The 20,881-nt window shown below is 30.0% G+C and overlaps 1 protein-coding gene across 2 annotated transcripts in view; it reads left to right on the top strand.

The window, feature by feature from the left end:
• Positions 1–20,881, top strand: part of LOC107443515 (uncharacterized) — a 244,531-nt gene that overhangs the window by 175,458 nt on the left and 48,192 nt on the right. For both annotated transcript variants that reach the window (XR_015432458.1, XM_087158966.1), the window contains exons 5-6: positions 13,260–13,351; positions 19,764–19,853. Coding sequence is in view for 1 of the 2 variants with exons in the window: in XM_087158966.1 (XP_087015092.1) it covers positions 13,260–13,351; positions 19,764–19,853 (182 nt within the window). In the remaining variant the exon portion in view is untranslated. The remainder of the gene's footprint in view (positions 1–13,259; positions 13,352–19,763; positions 19,854–20,881) is intronic.

The raw sequence follows: 20,881 nt of genomic DNA, 5'->3' as shown, positions 1-20,881 counted from the left end.
CAATGAAAAATGTACTTGGCTAGGTTTTGTGAATATTCAGAGATCTATTGCAAATCTATCTTATTATATAAAACACTAATACGTACGTATGTATCAATAAAACCGATGATATTTCTTTTCTCACGCTGGCAACAGTTTTCATTTTTAATTGATTGGATTCGGCGCGCTAGAGCACGTAGTGAGCATCATATGGCTAATCCATGTTATATAAAACGCTAATACGTTTTAATTGATAGGCTTCGGTGCGCAAGAGCACGTAGTGAGCATCATATGTCTAATCGGGTGAATTCTCACCAAACTATCAAAAAAATTCTCACGAAATTATTTTCATCGAAGCCGATGCTTTACATCCGGCGTTCAGTACTATTTCATATTGTTTTACAACACATGGTTTTAGCCCTCTGGTGGGAAAGACTTTAAAACAAAACTTACAACAGTTACTTTTCTCAACAACTGAAATTTAGAATAGTGTGATTAAGAAAAATATGCTAACTGTTTTCAATTTCAAATTAATATTGAAATGCACAGGTTTAGAATTTTCTACAGTGAAAAGTTTTCGGAACTTCAGTGTTCAAAAAAGTATACAAAAGCTAGACGTTAAGAACGTATCCAATGAGCGAGCAAAGCGAGCATCGGATTGCGAAGCAATCCGAAATGAACTGCGAAAGCAGTTCCGGGGGTTGGCGAGCTCCAGCAAGCTGGGGGCGAAGCCTCCTAAAAATTTTTAATTTTATTGTTTCAACCTTATTTTTGTATAGCAATTCAGACAAAAATGTTTATTGATCATTGATAGCATAATTATTTCATTTTACATTTGTTTTTTGTTGGTATTCAATATGACAAAAAAATTAAATTGCTTAATTTAATTTGTCGAATATCAGTAACATATGTTTTTATTATATAATTTGCTTTTTGTCTGATTGAAACTAAAATATTTGTCAGTTGACAGTATTGTAGTTAATTGGGAAATTACTTGCAATGGGTTTTGCTTTTGAAATATTACTCAGCATCAACTTATTAATATTAAGTGTTTTAATTTGTTTGCAATATTTGAAAGTTTTTTTTTCATTAGGTTTTAATTGTTTTCAGTTTAAAATTTAAATTACTGGGGGGGGGGGAGATGAAGCACCATATAGGGAGCGTCCAGCATCCTAGCATTTAGTTCGTTAAATTAAGTTCGTTTAATTTAATTGTAGTTGTTTTTAACTCAAGTCGATACAATTAAGTTTTATTGTCAAATTAAAAAGATATTTTGGCAATGCATTAATTCATTAGAGAAATTATCTCAGAAATAACTATTTTTGGTGAACAAATTTAAGAATTACACTTAACTACTCAATATAAGAATTACTCGAAACTGCACAGTGTAAGAATTACTCGACACTGTACTTTTTTTTTTCTTTAACTGTAGGCACTGAACACACTCGTTCTTTTGCCTTAGAAGATGCCGGAAACGTTAACTGGTGGGCACTTATGAAACTTAGTCACGGAGGCGAGCAACATTACCCACGCCACCCTGTTCGTTCGTAGGGTGGGCCACATTCACACACGTGACAGTGTGCCACGTCACATAACAGAGGACAACATAGAAAAAAAAAACATTCCCAGGCAAGCTAAGCGCTCGACACGCGGCTGGCAAACTTCGAAATATAAGAATTAACCTTAACTATTCAAAACAGGAATTACTCATAACTATACGAAAAATAGAATTAGTAGCTAAAAAAAAATCATTACTCCCCGTATCCTTTGAAGGATCTCTCGTATGAAATAAACTAACGATCCGTTGTACGAAGTAATTAATTTGAACTCCAAAACTGAACGTCATATTGTATTGACGAAAACAACGTCAATACAATTACGTGACACAACAAATTACTGATGAGTACTAAATTCGACTCACATATATTTATGAAATAATGCAGGTGTTTAGGTATTAGATGAGGAGAATTTTTTGAAGTTATTCTTCTTATGCGACTTCCAACAAGGTTGCTTTAAACGTTTAACGCTACATTTTTATTGGCCGGGAAATCACGTGGTAGGATCCAGTTTTCCCTCATTCATTTCCATATTGTTTTGGTTCTCACTAGCATAAAAATAATAAAAGTCATAAAGGTATTGTTTTTCTATAAATATTTTTTTAGTTTGTTTTGATACACATATAATTTAATAGGGTAGTATTTTTTATTTTCAAATTTGATAAATTTGATTTGATTTGCTTTAACCCAAGGTTTAGTCAATAATTCTACTATCTAGAGGAAAAATCATATTTACAACCATACGTTATATGCCTTGATCTCTCATTTTGTATGAATGAATACACTTAATTTTATTAGTCCATAATTATCATCCTTCTCATTGGCATGACATCCCAGGATGGGCCTTGGCCTTCTCAACAAGCCTATGCCAGGACATTCTTCCCTTAGCCAAGGTTCTACAGTTTATAATCCTTAAAACTTGTAGGTACCTTTCAAGACAGTCTAAAAATCTTAGGTTTGGCCGTCCCCTTTTTCTTGTACCTGTTGGCCTGGCACTGAAAACTTTTTTGGCTGTCCTGCTATCCTTCATTCTTATAATGTGGCCTGTCCATTTAATCCTTTGAATTTTGATAAATTTAATGACATAATTATATTAACCATATATTTTTAATTATGAATATTATATTTTTCTATTCGCCCATTGTTGCATGAACAAAAAGAAAATATATAATTAAAGTCGCGTAAAAAATATAATTATTTTATGTGTACACGACAAATGTGCTGGTGTTCAATGAAATTAATATATATTCTGTCTTAAATTTATATTTTTGAATTCTTTTAAACAATTATAAAACGAACCATAAATTAGACTAATTTTTCCGATACCAAGACTATTCATTATCTGAATCTATCGATATGGTTTTTAAATCAATATTTTAAGAGAAAATGGAATGCAAGGAAAACCTTTAAACGTTCATTGGATGATATTTCAAATAAATTGTCTTTTAATGACTTTAATCCTTCCCTTGCTGTTATTGACCACTATATTGATTGGTCAGATTTTAAAATGATTTCGTCTACTTCACTTAAATATTAATTTGCAATTTTTTTATGCTCACTTTTTTTACTTCTTTTTTAAAAGGACTAAAATACACGCTCTTTAAGGTAACACCGTATTCATTACAAAGACAAACCGGGATTCTGATTCCCAGCTTAGCACAGTAGCTATAATATTTTTTATTGGAACAAAATTGATAGAAGTTTCTATCTGCTTTGAATACTTTTGAAACAAGGTGTTGAAAAATTGATAAATCAATAAATAATCAGACAAATTGAATATCTTTGATAGGAATCTAAGCACAAATTCGTATACTTCATAAATAAAAAAGTGTATTTACTATGTATGTTGAAACTAATTGTGAAACTAAACTTCATCTTAAAAAATTAATAATTTTTATAAAATGTTTTTCCTATATTTTCCAAGACAAAGTATGTTAAAAAAAAGAAAACTTCATACATCAATAAAAAAGAATAAAGTTTAAAAGCATTAACAATTCATAACCTTTATTTGAAGAAAATTAAAATAATTGAGTTATAAAAACTTTTGAAAGATAACATTTAATGGATGGAAAAATATTAACATTTTAGTTCCAAAAATTACAAAGCTTTGCATCACATATAAATTCTACTTGTGACAAAGAATAAAAAATGTATTCACAATTTTTATCCTTTGCTTAAAATGAAGCCGAAGGAGACAACAATTAATTAAATTAGATAACTTAGTCAGTGAAAGACTTACTAAAGCTAAAAATATAGTATTTTACTGTTTTTCCTTCCGAAGGTTATTAATATAATAACGTGAATAATCAAATTTCCCATAAATAAATATACCCAAAGTAGCAACAACAAAAAAATTCCCATTTCCATTTTCCATTTAAGTTACAACTATTGTTAACAAATATTCTAACATAAAGAAGGAGTTATGGGGGACATAAAAAGATTGAGATGACGGTGAGTAGAATAGAATCAAAAACTATATTTACTTTTGAATAATATAAATCTAATTCAAAAATTTTTTAAACAAGTATAAATATAACTAAAAAGGAGGCACTGAATTTTACATGCATTGTTGAATTAATAATTTCCCTCAAAACAATCGATTTATTTGATTTAAATCAGTTGTTCTTTTAACACTAGAAAAACTTAAACTTTGTATATACCTATATTGCCCAAAAGCAATCAAAATGACTGTGAAGGAATAACTAATGTGTAATTTGTTTAAAATTAATTTTTACTGTTTTTATATTATTTACATTTATATAACAAGTTGTCAGTAAATATTGTCAATAAAAAAAAATTATATTTTGCGCAAAAAGTCGCAAAATCTAATATATATAATTCTCTTACGTGGCTCCCAAATTTTGGCTGTATTTCTTTTCCGCCGGTGGCAACGTTTGCTTTGTTTTGTTTACGTTACTATTTCTCTTACACGGCGAATCGACCAATGATTGTCGCTAAAAATGTCACATGCCAAATCTACTGAGGTGGCTCAACATATAGCGCTTTTAAAAACGGAAATAACCAGAGAGCATCAGTTGCGGCAATCTCATACTATTAAGCTAGGCAGAAGTGAGTAGTCTTTGTCGATAGATCTCTATTTTATTATTTTGTCGAAAGCGCTTTTTTTTCGCGAATTTATATATTACGAATTTATTTGACGATTTTTGATTTATATCACGAATTATACTATAGCACATTTCTAATAGGTTTAACAAATTACATGTCATTTATTTGAATTCAAATTTATTTTAATGACTTAGAATTTACTAAAGAGATGTAGTTTTTTTTTTAAAAAAAAGTTTTTATATGGATTTGAATGATTGTTTTGAATTCTTAGAATTTTGTGCATTTGCAATGTACTTAAGTTAGTAGCGGGCGAAGCAAACCATATAAGATTGCGTAGCAATTTTCGTGGGTTGGCGAGCGTTAGCGAGCAGGGGGCGCAGCCCACTAGTTATAAGAAATTGTGTTATTATCTACATCATTGTTTCTCTAATTGAAATTAAAAGAAGTCAAAATGACTTCCTTAGGCAATCTAGTATTAATATTTAAATGATTTTTTTTTAAACTAACGATAATTGAAGGTGGATTGATGTCTGTGATATGCGAATAGAAACACAGAAATAAAATGAATAGATGAAAGAAGTGTAATAATAAACAAAATGGGGAGGAAATAATTCTGCAAGACAGCTGAAAAAATAATTTATCATAAAAGAAATAAAGGAGAAAATGTTGGATAAACTGTAACTAAAAAGAACCTTATCTATTAGAAAAGGATTATAAAAAATGGCAATTAGACAAAAATGTGCCTTTAAAGCAACTACAAAAAAGAGGAAAACTTACAGAACATGTTAAAAATTTAACATTTTTATTGTAGATGGTGGTGGTGGAATTTTTTCTGTTGATTCCACGATAAAAATTAATTAAAAATTTTCAATTGATTCCAAACTGAGTGATAATGAGAAAGTTAGTTCAACTTTTATTCTGTAGAACTATTTTTCTGTAGGGGAGAGTGGGGTCAATTGTAACATTTTTTGCTTAACTATTTTTAACTAACAAAAGATCCAATATATTATTGGTATTAATTGACACGAGTAAAGTAGACTATCCTCTACTGGAAAAAAAATACCTTATTTTAAATCTATTATATATAATTCTCTTACGTGGCTCCCAAATTTTGGCTGTATTTCTTTTCCGCTGGTGGCAACAGTTTTTATTTTTAAAGAAGTACTTTGTGCAACTAAATAAGATTCTTTTCACAACACTTAAATATTTACTTTATTTTCTTCATTTATAGAGAAAACAGTCGGCAAAGAATTCTGTTAGGTTGAAAAACATTTTGCTAAAAAAAATTACGAATTCTAAAAGAAATAAAAATAAACAACTTAAAAAATAAAAATGCTGTTGCCAGCCATAGAATTTTTTTAAAGTTAACTTAGCAACATAAATCAAAATGACATAGAAGCGCAACTAGATCAAAATTATGATACCTGAGCGCTTGACGTAACAAATCCTTCAATTCTGTAAGTGTTGTATCGCCAAATGCCCAGATTAACAATTGTGTTTTTAAAGAAATTCTATAAAAAGTTTTAAATAAAAAAACTTCTATCCAGCTACTTCTACAACTGCTTCTTAAAGAACTTGGCTCATTGATTAAAAATATTGTTTTAATTTTACAGTACTAACTTTACTTCTACTTACATTATTGCTATGACCCTCTTTCATTACATTTTACAACTTCATGCTAAATTTGAGGACTTTAAGTTGTTTTGTGGTTGAATACTGACATTTAGAAATGTGTACATAAAAAAAAATATTTAGAGGTTAAGAGTTGCCTCAGAAAAATTTGAATTGTTGACACTGAATTTAATAATGGAAACAATCATTTTTGTGAAAAATTGAATTGTATTGCTGACATCAAAACTAAAAATATTGTATTTCAACTTAACAATACTACCTTAATTTTTACTTATATAAAAACTATGATCCCTTATATATATATATATATATATATATATATATATATATATATATATATATATATATATATATATATATATATATATATATATATATATATATGCATTTTAGAACTTCATATTAAACTTCTGTTGCGTGTCTGAATACTGACATTTAGAACAAAATTAAGGTTTAGAATTGCCTCGGAGAAATTTGAATTGTTAACAATGAATTAAACGAAAAGTTATACTTTAACTGCCAAATACTATATTATAATTTTAACTTTTTCTATGACTTTACTCATTTTCTTACTCTTTTCTTTGTTTTTTATATATTTTATATTTTTGTGATAAAAAAAAACTTATAGTTGTTCTGCTTCTGAACACTGATGAAAACACAAAATGATGGGCTTCATCAACAATCAAAAATATATACATTTTTTTTTACAAATTCCATATTATTAGGGTGGTACCCTTCAGAGAATTAAAAATACAAAATTATCTTCATCGAAGCCGATGCTTTACATTCGGCGTTCAGTGGCAGACTACTATTTCATATTGTTTTACAACACATGGCTTTAGCCCTCTGGTGGGAAAGACTTTAAAACAAAACTTACAACAGTTACTTTTCTCAACAACTGAAATTTAGAATAGTGTGATTAAGCAAAATATGTGAACTGTTTGCAATTTCAAATTAATATTGAAATGTACAGGTTCAAAATTTTCTACAGTGAAAAGTTTTCGGAACATCAGTATTCAAAAAAGTATACAAAAGCTAGACGTTAAGAACGTATCCAATGAGCGAGACAAAGCGAGCATTGGATTACGAAGCAATCCGAAATGAACTGCGCAGTTCCGGGGGTTGACGAGCGCCAGCGAGTAGGGGGCAAAGCCTCCTAGAGTTATTATATTAGTTATTAACAATTTTTGACAGTCGTGCACTTGTTACAATTGTCCCCACTTACGGGGTCAATTGTAACAGTTCATAAATTCAGCTAAAACATAGTTAATTATACATATTATCATAGTTGTGATATATTTTTATTGATCTAAATAGTATTGATATTTTAGGAGTTAAAATAATAATGAGCAGAGACCTAAAGGGTTAAAAATTTTAATTTATTCTGTGAAAAGTGACAAATAAAATAATGCCCATGGTTAATATAAATGATATACGAATATATAAGAATAATATGAGGTTAATATAAATGATATACGAAACTATTGGTGGTTCTTAAAGAGTTAGGTAGTGGTTTGTAAACATAAGATTATTTATTTTCAGCTGTTACAATCGTCCCTTTACTTATTGTTACAATCGTCCCCAAGACGCCATTTCTGATTCATTTGTTAAAAACAATGCTAGTTAATTAACAAAACTAATTTTTTTTTTATTGAAACGTTAATTAAGGTGTCCACTTACATCTTCGGTTAATAATTTTTATTTGTTTAAACAAAATTGCTTTGTTACAATTATTCAATTACAAAAAAAGTACTTACGTAGATTGAAAATATCTTTTGTGATGTAACTCTTTCAAAAGTACATAAAAATGGTTGCCAGCAGGGGTGTACATGTAGATTTATTAAATACACCTTGTGGGCCACCTAGGAACCAAATCTAGAACCCGACACTCGAAATTTTTGCTCTGTTACAATCGTACCCTGTTACAATTGACCCCACTCTCCCCTACATTTCTGCTAAATGTGAATATTTTTCTGGTCAAATGTGAATATTTTTGTACATTATCAGTAAGTATTATCATAATTTATTAATTACTAGAGATCTTGCATAAACATATGAAATTCAGTATAATCTGCGCATTTTTCTTCTTTGATGTTAAAAATTCAAGGTATTTCAAATTACCTATTAGAGAAAATCGCTATCAATTACCCACTTACATATTTCTTTAATGTTCGTATGAAGTTTTAGAGGTCGATTATTAAAAAAGTTTTCCTTGTAAGTGAATAGCTTTAGTTATATCTGCTTATTGTTGGTTTCATTTAATTTAGTGTAAAAAATACCCCAATTGTACCAACACTTATCTTGTCTATATAGCGATGCTAGATGTTTAAATAGGTGCAATTACAAAACTGTGCTTAATGTACGTAAATCTTTTGTATTAGTTTTGAACTTTGTTTTGATTTCATTCAACTCTGCTCAATAACTACTCTGGCAAATTTATAAAAAGTTCTAAAAATCTCTTATCTTGCAGTAATCTTAAGCAGATTTGAAAAAAGATTCTTATGTATTTTAAGCATGAAACCACTTAATAATAGACGTTTTATATTTGACAATGAGTTGAAAATAATTTTAATCAAGATTTTAGAGGATACAGTATTTTTTATTCATAAAAGGTATAAAAAAACAAAAATATGGACTACAGTATTTTTTATTCGACTCAGATTCAACAGCTAAAAAAGTAACAGTTAAAGTTTACATTATTTGTTTCCTATTACCCCTATTAACTCAATTAGAGTTCCTATTTTCTCGAATATTTTATTTATTAAGCAGTAAAAGTTTGCTTAGTTTTCAGTTATTTTATGCTAGCCGCCTAAGGCGGCCAGCGCTGTCCGCCACGCTAAAGGTTTTCACAAATAACGATTTTTAAAAAATAGCAGGAAATCTGAAGATTAGTGGACAATTAAAGTGTTCCTGTCCTGCAATTTTGTCTTCATATCCAGTCCAGATGAACAGCGACAAATATAGTATTGAGTATAGTTAAGTGCGGCGAGCTCTCTGCTTATCGCTTATAGCTCTGCGTTTACGACAAATATACCAAAGCGAAGCGTTCTATTTACGTATCGAATATGTTGCCACATTTTTAATCAAAAGTTAAACTTTTCTCCACTTTGATAAATGTAAACTAATGCGAACCTTACAATTAAATTATTAATTCCTTCGTATATTATTGGTTTAAGTTGTCGAAAAATAATATTTCAATTGTAAGGTTCGCATTAGCATACATTTATAAGAGTGGAGAAAAGTATGTGCATTTTTTAATAGTTTTTTGAATATGGCTCTTTGAAGACGAAAAAGCATAGACTTTTTTACAAAATGACTTATAACTAAAAAACTAATCCAAATTTTTGAAAAAGAAAAAAAAATACTTCTTCATTATGTCAAAACTAGGACTGGGCGATACATCGATGCATCGGAAAGCATCGATGTTGTGCAATCATCGCCGATCCGATGCTTAGACTGGCCTCCTTTTCGAAGCATCGTGAATTCCGATGTCAACACGATGTTTTCCGATGCCAGGTTGACATCGATGTTTCCCGATGCCGCGAAGCACGATTCTCCCTCTCCAACATCGATGTTCGCAAGCATGCACGATGAGCATTTTCCCCCGATCATGCGGTGACATCGATTGTCGTGACGATATTTTCCCCTATGTTTCTTCCTTCGCGAAGCATCAAGTAACGATGTGCTCACACGATGATTTCCGATGTGACTAGACGATCTTTCCCCTTGTGTTTCTTCCTTCGCGAATTGTCAAGTAACGATGTGCTCACACGATGATTTCCGATGTGACTATAACTCATCGCCAATGAAAGATGAAAAGGTGCTTTCTTCATTTCGTGTAAATCCAAGAAAAGAAAGTGATTCTCGGAGGATTATTTATGTTTTGTTATTTGACAATACTTTGAGATCATTTTTGTCTTGTTGAAGAAACGATCGTCTGTTTCGATAAGACTTTTTATTTATTTACTTTTTTACCTATTTATTTTTCTTTGTTAAATCTGAAGAATTGCATTCCCTCAATATGGATAAAATGTTTTCATTAATAATTTTATATAAAGCTGCAATTTTGCATAATGACCACGTTTTCAATTATTAAAAAATGATTATTGTTATTGTTAGAAAATATTAAAAAAAAAATCTAATATTTTTGCAAAAAATCTTTGCAAACGAGGTTTTGAACCGACAACTTCTCAAATGCAAATTTTCTTTTTAAGACAGTCGTTTCGTTTTTATTTCCTTAGCATTTTCTTTTTCGACATGACTGCTTTTTGATCTTTCTTATTTATAACAATTTTAATAAGAGTGTGCAGTTAAATTTTATTTCCACGAAATATAGTTTATCAACATAATAATACTTTATTGAAATCTTTATTGTCATCAATAATTTTGAAAAGAAATTTTCAAATAATTGATTTTTACAATATTGAAGCCATAATAATTTCCATAATATCCTTTTTCAGGAAATTTTGTTTTTATACTGGTTTTTCTCAATTTCCTCAATTATTGAAGGTTACTACCTTCAATAAATTATTGAAAGATATTCTTCAAGAAATTCTGGAGAATGAAAGGTCAAGAGGTTATGCGCATCGGCTGTTCTAAGTTTTCTAGCTTTCTCAATCCATATATATTTTTTTTTATCTTTTTCTATTACGTTTTTTATTTTTCTGTTTATAAAGATTTTTAAATTGTTGGCTCAATGCACATTTAAAATTTTATTTTTATAATTGTATCTATTTTATTTTTACAGTTGGCTGACATAATTCGTTTATCCAAAGATAATTTTATGTAAAAATGATTTTAATAAATTTTTTTATTAGTAATAGTCGAAAAAAGTTTGAATTGTAAGGTATACAAATTTTTTTAAAAAATATAACTTTTTATTTTAAAATAAAAAAGTTAAAAGAAATTAGTTGAATAGTTTCTGAAAAATAAATTTAAAAAAAATCAGACTTTTTGAAATCCAATTATGAAGTCAACAGTAATTTTTTTTTTCATGCACTGCACTCTATCCACAAATATCAAATATTAATTGCTAAAATATCCATGTTAAGATAAATTTATTACAATATGAGAGATGAAAAAATGCACCAATTTCTTCTAATTTTATTTTCTAGAAAAATTATTTCTTAATGTAATAATTTTTTAATGTGTTTTTGTCTAAGATACCTAACCATCTTTAAGAATGTTGAAAATTAACGACAATTTTTGTTGGCTAAGGTTGAAATACTATTTTTTTTTTTTTAATTCATCCTTGAAGATAATTTCTCATTTTTTTTAAGCTGCATGTAAAATTTTAATGAATTATTCGTTTCACTAGTTAACTATTTATTCAATACCCTCTTTCTTTACTTTAAAAACTTCAGATTGTTTTCAGAAAAGTTTGAAAAGATGTGTTTTATTTAAATTGAAAAAGACAGTCTATCGAATTATTTTAATACAAAAGAAGAAAATAATCAATTTACTAAACATTGATATACCCGGATATAAAGTCATATATTTAATTTACTCCTATCTTTACTTTTTTCTCTTATTGATTATATAACTTTATTGAAATTAAATACCTATAAAATGAATATAGTTCGTATAATGTAAATTTGATGCATTTTGGCAGATTTTCACTTTTATAAATTTTTTCTGACTATCCCCCTTGAAATCTTACTCTCCTTTTTCCACAAACACACAAAGTTTAAATTCTAAAAATCTAATATATATATTTAATATTTTAGATTTAGTCTTACTTTACAGTATAGCATCAAATAAAAAAAAGTAAAGGTGTGCAAGAATGCAAAATTTGGCAAAACCAAATGTGAAATAGTAATTTGACATCGCGATGTATCGAAACATCACGATGTTTGAGTGGCGATGCATCACGATGCTGAAATCTTAACATCGCCCAGTCCTAGTCAAAACACAATTATGTGCCGAGTTTCGTGTCTGGGCGAGGCTTCTGGGGCGATATATTGTGATTACAGACAGACACACACACACAGCCGCGTTTATTATTATGTATAGATTACAAATATAGTTGAAAAAAGTCCTTTTTGAAGTTGAAAGGATAATTTTTTCGATTGCATAACACAAAAATTAGATTCATTTATTGCCGGCGGCTCTCAGAATGTAAAAGGGAAACAGTTTTGACCTACTGTAATGACTTTTAATGTGAACCTGGTACCATTCGTTGTGAATATTAATAGATTCTATATCTACTGCGTGGTCGTTAATTATTAAGTTTGACCTGGCATTCATTACGAATAAAATTCCGTGATATCAGCATTTTAATTTTTATGATCTCTCTTGGAGTTTTTTGGACGTTAAAATGTAGACTGTTTCTGTGATATTATGTTTGAAGTTTAGTGTACTTTTTGTAATTAACGACCGAAACTGTTTTTATATTTTGTAGGGCAATTTTGGTGTTTTGAAAGCTTTCAGAAATGATCCGATTTGTTTTTATGTAAAATTTGCATTGACTAATATTTAAGATGAACATTAAAATGTTGCTACTTTTCCAAATGACATCAGCTTCTGACAATCACCTGAGGGAGGTATCCTTTTATTTCGAAGGTGATATTTTGCATCGAAGTATTTCTTAAATTGTTTCCAGATTGACACTTCAAATTTGAGAATTTTCATTAGACAACTGCGAAGTACAGCGAATAATATTTCTTATCTGTGGATCGTAGTGTTCATCATCTAGTATTTAATTGTATTTCTGCTTCTGGGCTGTAAACATTACAGTACTTGAATTTTTTTTAAAAATTTTATGTATGAAAGTAATTTAATTCTTACATTATTAAAGTTTATCTTTTTATGCATAAATTTTTTTTAAAAAAAAAGCAGGAAAATTTTGATGATAATGTAAAACAGTAAGTATATTACTTAGTTAAACTATCAATATTACAAATATATAAGTATATGTTGTACCTTTATAACTTTTTACCATTTCAAACCGCGCAAAACTTGTTTTTATAAATAATAAAAAAAATGTTTGACACTAAAAGGTTAAAAAAGCTTTCTTTGTATTTTTAGGTTGCTTGAACGCAAAACGTTTCAAGTCTGCTGTTGTGAATTACGTTGATATGCATCATTCATTGGTTTCGAGCTTGGATATATTAGAAAAAGTATTTTTTTTTTAATATTTTATTATTTCTATAAATTATAAGAGGATTTAATTCACGTTTTATTCACGAAAAAAGTGACTAAGTAATATGTTAAGTTATATTTGAACTACATGTGTCTATCACAAGAACTTCTCTATCCTTACCCTAGCAGAAAAATACCTTAGGAACTTATTGGGCCAATATTTACCATTCTTGGCTCTACAAGGTTTTAAAGGGCCATTATATTACCATTATAGAAATGTCTGATTCGCCCGATATTTTATAGCTACTATGCTGCCGTTGTTTATCCTATATAAAATTGTCAAATTCACCCGATATTTTATTCCCCTTATTTACTCAATATCGGCCCTATACAGTTTTGTTAAGTTCACCCGATATTTTATAGCCGTTATTCATCCAATATAAACCATTCAAAAAATTTTCCGATTCAATTCAACCCATTCAGCTATTCAACCCATATAAGCTATATATAGAATTTTTCGATTCACCCGATATTTTATAGCTGCTTCTACCGATGCAGAACCTAAATATTCGTTCGACTGCCCGATATTTTATAGCGGTTATTCTACCAATACAGGACCTAAAATCTCGTTGTATCGTACAGGTTCTACATTGGTAGAACCTGTCCGATACAACCGATATTTTATAGCCGATATTCAACCCATCTCAGATCAATATAGAATTGTTCGATTCAACCAAGACTTTAAAGCCGTTATTCAGCCAATATCAGCCGTATAGAATTGCTCGATTCAACCGATATTTTATAGCTGTTATTCTACCGATGCAGAACCTAAATATTCGTTCGACTGCCCGATATTTTATAGCGGTTATTCTACCAATGCAGGACCTAAAATCTCGTATCGTACAGGTTCTACATTATTAGAACCTGTCCGATACAACCGATATTTTATAGTCGATATTCAACCCATCTCAGATCAATATAGAATTGTTCGATTCAACCAAGAATTTAAAGCCGTTATTCAGCCACTATAAGCCGTATAGAATTGCTCGATTCAACCGATATTTTATAGCTGTTATTCTACCGATGCAGAACCTAAATATTCGTTCGACTGCCCGATATTTTACAGCGGTTATTCTACCAGCGCAGGACCTAAAATCTCGTTATAACGGAAAGGTTCTACCAATGTAGAACCTGTCCGATACAACCTATATTTTATGCCGATTTTCAACCAAGATTTTAAAGCCGTTATTCAGCCAATATAAGCCATATAGAATTGCTCGATTCACCCGATATTTTAAAGCTGTTTTGCAACCAATGTGGGTCCTATATAGAATAGTTCGATTAATCCAATATTTTATTGCCCTTATTTCTCCGATATCGGCCCTTAACAGATTTGTTGATTCCCCACGATATTTTATAGCCGTTATTCAGCCAATGTCGGTTTGATATTGAAGTGTCCGACTCAACCGATGTTTTGCAGCCGTTATTCAGCCAATATAAACCCTACTTAAAATTGTTCGATTCACCCGATATTTTCTAGCCGTTACTCAACCAATATAGACCATATATAGAATTGTACAATTCTCCCGATGTTTTAAAGACGTTATTCATCCAGTATAGACCCTATTTAAAATTAACCGATCAACCCGATATTTTATAGCCGTTTAATCGAACCTAAAAGGCAAAATAATAAACTCTTTTCTCTAAAATCATATTTAGTTGTGTACAAATATCATGGGCTGATAGCTTGTCATTTTGATCAAGGTGAAATTGTCCGCTGGCGAAGATAAGCCACAGAGATGTGAAGTTAACCGCTTTGCATTGGTTTAGGTTGAAAAAGTCTTGCTATTTTTTTTTTCAATTTTCCCTAATTAAGAATATTTTTACTCCTGTTTCCAAAGCAGAGCAGTAGACAACCTCAGATTTTCAGATGGGAGGAGTTCTACTGGTTAATGATACGTCAAAAATTAATTTAGGAAAATTATGGACATTATTATGGATTGAAAATGAACTAATGACATATTTTTATTAAACTAAATGTATTTAACTAATTAAACTACAATAGATTAAAATAATATATTTTTATCTGTATATATTTTATTTATATATATATATAATTAATGCAGGTGATACGTGTATACTTTAAAATTATGTAAGGTATATGTATGGATATGTGTATTCTGTGGGATGTATTATGTATGGATATGTGTATTCTGTAAAATTATGTTAGAATTTATGAATGAAGGATAAGTCTATAAACGGCTTTCTATCCTGACAGACTGACTTTTAAATTAATTTCCCTATAAATGATTTTTTTTTTTTTAAGACTGCTAATTTATTCAATCCGTTAAACATTTTTATTATTATTTCAATTTTATTACCTTTTTACTAATTGTTTCTCATAGATGGCAGCACTAATATTTTACCTAAACATTTTTTTCTTCTTCTTCGATCAAATGTTTTTTTAATTTTATTATATTCGATTCAAGCTATAAGCAATATTTTACATCTTCACGATTTTTGTTAACTGTTTTATTATTGTACTTTTAAACCTAAACCGCGTTTTAATTCACGCCGGTAAGTTTGATTTCCTTTTACATTTTTCTTTCATTTCATGATTTTTTACAACATAAGGTTTTTTGCGATATCGACACATATAAAGAATAATTTTTATCTTAGGATAATTATTCTTTATTCAGAAATATTGCATTTATAGCAATTAGATGTGTCTTGACAACGACTATTTGCTTTTACCATTCTTGTTTCTCTACCATTTAGTTTTTATTTTATTCATGCTTTTCATGTTAATTTGTGTATGTGTGTATATATATATATATATATATATATATATATATATATATATATATATATATATATATATGTACTTTATTTATATATATATTTTTATAATATTTAAAAAAATTTATAATATATTTTTTATCTATTTTACCTATCGCTTTTATAAGGTAATTTAAGAAATGAAGGAACAAAAATAAATTGAAAGTACACGAATTGATATTACCATTAAAATTATTTCTAAGTTATTATTTTTATTTTAGATTGTAGAAAAAGAAAACAAGAACTTTTAAATATACCATCAATAAAAAAAATTTAAAAAAAAATTTTTTTTTAATGATCTGCGTTATTATATTGAATTTTAATAATTTCAGACTTAAGTGCATTCAGATCAATGTACGTACAGTGCGCAAAAGGAAAAACGGACCACCCTGAATAACTTTTGATCTAATGATCGGATCTTCACGTCCTAGGATTCAATCATAATGGTTCGAGGGGGTGGCCTCAAATATACTAATTAATAAGTGCAGACGATATTTTAAATTAATAAATCAGTCACAAAAACGTACTTAACATGAACTTACATACCGAATCTGATCTGAATCTGATCCGATATCTGAATAAACATACCTTTTTTTCGACGGATTTGGATTTCTGACCCTCAAAATATAGGGGTAGTCGCAGTTTGATCAGGAGAGCGGTCTAAAGTTCGGACCCCATAATGATAATTTTATTTTTTGCGTATTGCGTCATATCTCGCAAACTTTAAGTCAATTGAAAAATTTTTACACGCAACTATAAAATTTGTTTCTCCATAGGTATGTATTGTATTAAATAATTTTAAAAGTTTGTATTTTATTTTAAAGTTATCGAAAAAAAATTTGAATTATAAGGCATACAATTTTTACAGCATTTTAAAGGAGGCCACTTTACAAGGAAAATTTTGAGCGACATCAGTCAAATAGTTCCTGAGAAATCAAATTTTAAAAATACGGCTTCGTTAAGATTCGTTTTCTCAGGAACTATTCGACCGATTTCGCATTTCGCTATGCAAAATTACATTGCTTAAAATGAAGTTAAAAATTGTATACATTAGAATTGAAAATTGTTTCGACTATTATTAAATTAAATGATGAAAAAGTTATAAATATTTAATGAAATTTATTTTTATGCATGGAATTACCTTTGGATAAATGAATTTTATAATTGTATAAGAGAATTTGGTGTGAGAACAGTTCTTGAGAAATGGCGAAATGAGCAAAAAATGAACTTAATATGAGGTCCAAACTTTGGATTGCTCTCCTAACTAATCTGTGGGGACAATGTTTTCCAGATTGCGGATACCCCCTATATTTTGGGGACCAAAAATCTGATTCCGATGGAGAAAAAAAAGGCATGTTTATTCAAAGAAAGAACATTTTTGTGTCGGATTTCGTTACTTTAAACATCGTCCGTAGCAATTAATTATCACATTTGAGGTCATCCCCTCGAACCATTAAGATTGAGTCCTAGAACGTGAAAATCCGATCATTAGATCAAAAGTTATAAAGGGTGGTCTGTTTTTTTGTTCATTAAGTAACATTCATTAGTTGAAGTAAATTTCAAATTCAAGTAGAGTAGTTATCTGTTTTGCATTTCTGGTGCTGTTCTTCTCTTTCAAACTTCATCGCAGGACAAATATTTGTCCATCAATTCGACGGTTCTGTCAATATTTATGTGCATTACAAAAAAATTTTTATTGCTGCAAATCGATTTAATTTCGAAATTTCATTTATCAGTTTCGAGGCATGTTCAGTTCGACTATGCTTCGTGGCATGCATTTAACATTTGTTTAGATAACTATGCTTCGTGGCATGCATTTAACATTTGTTTAGAGAACTATGCTTCGTGGCATGCATTTAACATTTGTTTAGAGAACTATGCTTCGTGGCCTGCATTTAACATTTGTTTAGAGAACTATGCTTCGTGGCATGCATTTAACATTTGTTTAGAAAACTATGCTTCGTGGCATGCATTTAACATTTGTTTAGAAAACTATGCATTCACGTCATACATGAGAGCGCGCAATATTTTCAGTGATATTTTAAATTTAAGAATGAGGTTGCATAAAATAAAAGCATATGCACCGAAGAGCCATTACATTATGATCACCCTCCATCTATAACAATGGACCCGCCCAGGTTTTCATGGTTTCTCGCCCTGGAACAATGTTTTCATGGGGCACATTAGGACCCATGATCCTCATAGAACAATCCCTGACGTCTGTAAGCTACTTTAACATAGTTGCAGACCAGGTTCACCCATTCATGGCAACAGTTTTTCCTGCGGGGAATGGTGTTTACCAACAGGATAATGCACTAGGTCATAAGGGTCGAATCGTCGAGGAACATTCAAGTCATGTCTTGGCCCCCAAATTCACCTGACCTTAATCCAATAGAGCATTTGTGGTCCTACTTGGAAAACCAAATTCGTGCTGCCATGCTACCCCCTTGCAATGTGAGGGAATTGCAGGACCAGTTGGTGAGCGCTTGGTACCAGATACCTCAGACTACCTATCAGCACCTTGTGGAATCAATGCCACGGCAGGTGCTAGCAGTTTTGAGGGCTAAAGGTGGTCCTACATGTTATTAGCAGGGTGGTCATAATGTAATGGCTCTTCGGTGTATATTCGGATCCTGATAATTTTACACGTGTTTATTCGGGAGAAAAAGCCACTTTTTTCAAGGATACAGAAGGCTTTACATAACTTATAATTTCATTTCTCGACTAATACTTCTGCATTTTTATCATTTTAGTCTATGAGTAATTAAAAATCTGTGTGATACGAAAGATCAGATTAAAAAATTCTAACACGAGCTTTACACATTCAAAATTATCTGGCAGCAAATTCTGTTATGACCACAACAGATTTTAATTTTTGAACAACTCTATTCGCTTGTTCAGTCCAAGGAAAGTTTTTTTAGAGATTACTATCATCACATTTTGTTATTAAATTTATCACGGGCGAAACTTTTTATCGATGTAGTTGTTTAGTTTTCCTCAGGTTTTATTTGTATCTGTTTCTCGATATATGTTTACCTATTTTTTTTATTAAAAATAAATTTTGTTTTTCTACTTTGTTTGTTTTGTTACTTTGTTTTAGTTCAATAAAAAGATCGAATATATCATCAACGACACCATGGCATGTGGAATTAAATATTTGCAGAGTCTTTGACCTGTAGAATGTAGACAATAGAATGTCTCATTGTCATGCAAGTTTTTCTGTATTAATTCTTAGATACAGGAATAGATTCTCTTATTAATTTTAAGACGTAGAAATCGTTCTTTCACAAAAGGTCCTAAAAAGTCAAGATCCCAATTAAAAGATTACTTGACGTGTAGTCTGCATAGCATCATCTGTTAAAACGAATCAAGATTGCTAAATTTTTACTATCGGATTACGTTAAAGATTTTTTTGCAGCTCCTCAAAATTCTTGAGAAGGGACAGACCAATTTCGCGAAAGTTTCCATGATGTAACTGCTAGGAATAGCCCAACCCTAAGACCCTAATTGGGGAAACCTTTTCCTTAAAGAATTTGTCATAAGTTACTAAATAAAATTTAAAAGAAATCTTGTGCATATATGTATGAATATATGTTTTCTTTTCTTTTTAAGTCAATTAATGGTTTTATCATTGCCACAACATTTGCTGGAGTTGTTTTAATGTGTTCAAGGTACTCAGAAGAATACATTGGCTACCAAAATGTAAGTATTATACATTTGTAGTTTCAATTTGAAAATTAAACTCTTAACATTTCATCTCATGTTTAAATTTGTACACTGAAAGTCTGTTATCTGATGTATGTGTGGTTTATTCAATTGAGTAAATTATAAATTGTTATAATTTTTACCAATTATTTTATACAATGCACTAAAAGCACATACTTTATTAATTTTTCATCTTAGCAAGTTTAGCTAACAGATTAGTCAATTTATTTTTACTTATTTTTTTATTTTATTTTACTTTATATCGGTAAGTTCTTGTTATTTTCTTCTTTTTTCATTTTAAAACCATTTGCAATTGCATTATTAATCAAGTTGTTTTCAAGTTGTTTTCCCTGCAAGTTGCCCTTCAAGTTGTTTTCCCTACAATACACAAAAGATCTCTATAGGGGGTAATAACTGCCTTCAGAACAGTTTTAGACGGAGCCATATAGAAGCTGGTCTCCTTTGCAAACTTATTATATTCTTTGTCCTCGAGAACCATGGACCAAATTTAAGTACTAAAAAAAGTGCTAAATTTTCTCTTTTATAAAGTGAATTTTTCTTTCTTTTCCGTGTCGAGTTTCGCTGCGTATTATGCAAAAGCGTGGTTTCCACATTGTTCTATTCAACGTTTTCACAATTCAGTCAACCACAATCTATTTCGGCGTACCTTCTTTCCGTAACGTATGATTGCACCAATCATGTTACATGTTTGATGACATACTTGCGAGCTTGCACGTCCGTCTACTGAGTTGGGTTTGGTGAGTTTCTCGCACTCTCATGTGCAACTCTGCTGCACTTTGCAAGTCATTCTCAATTTCAGGCTTCATTTTCCACCCTCTGAAATCGAACCTAAAAATTTCTCGATCTTTTTATTGTGGCTGATATAATCAAGAAAAGAGTTCGTTGTCAGAAACTGCTTATCTATATTATATAAAACGCAAATACGTACGTATGTATGTATGTATCAATAAAACCGATGATATTTCTTTTCTCGCGCTGGCAACAGTTTTCATTTTTAATTGATT

Source organism: Parasteatoda tepidariorum, chromosome 3 (assembly GCF_982258835.1).
Source record: "Parasteatoda tepidariorum strain Cologne lab strain chromosome 3, Ptep-v5.0, whole genome shotgun sequence".
Lineage (NCBI taxonomy): Eukaryota > Metazoa > Arthropoda > Arachnida > Araneae > Theridiidae > Parasteatoda > Parasteatoda tepidariorum.
Note: the sequence above shows the minus strand (reverse complement) of the source record. Positions and strands in the feature narration are given on the sequence as shown.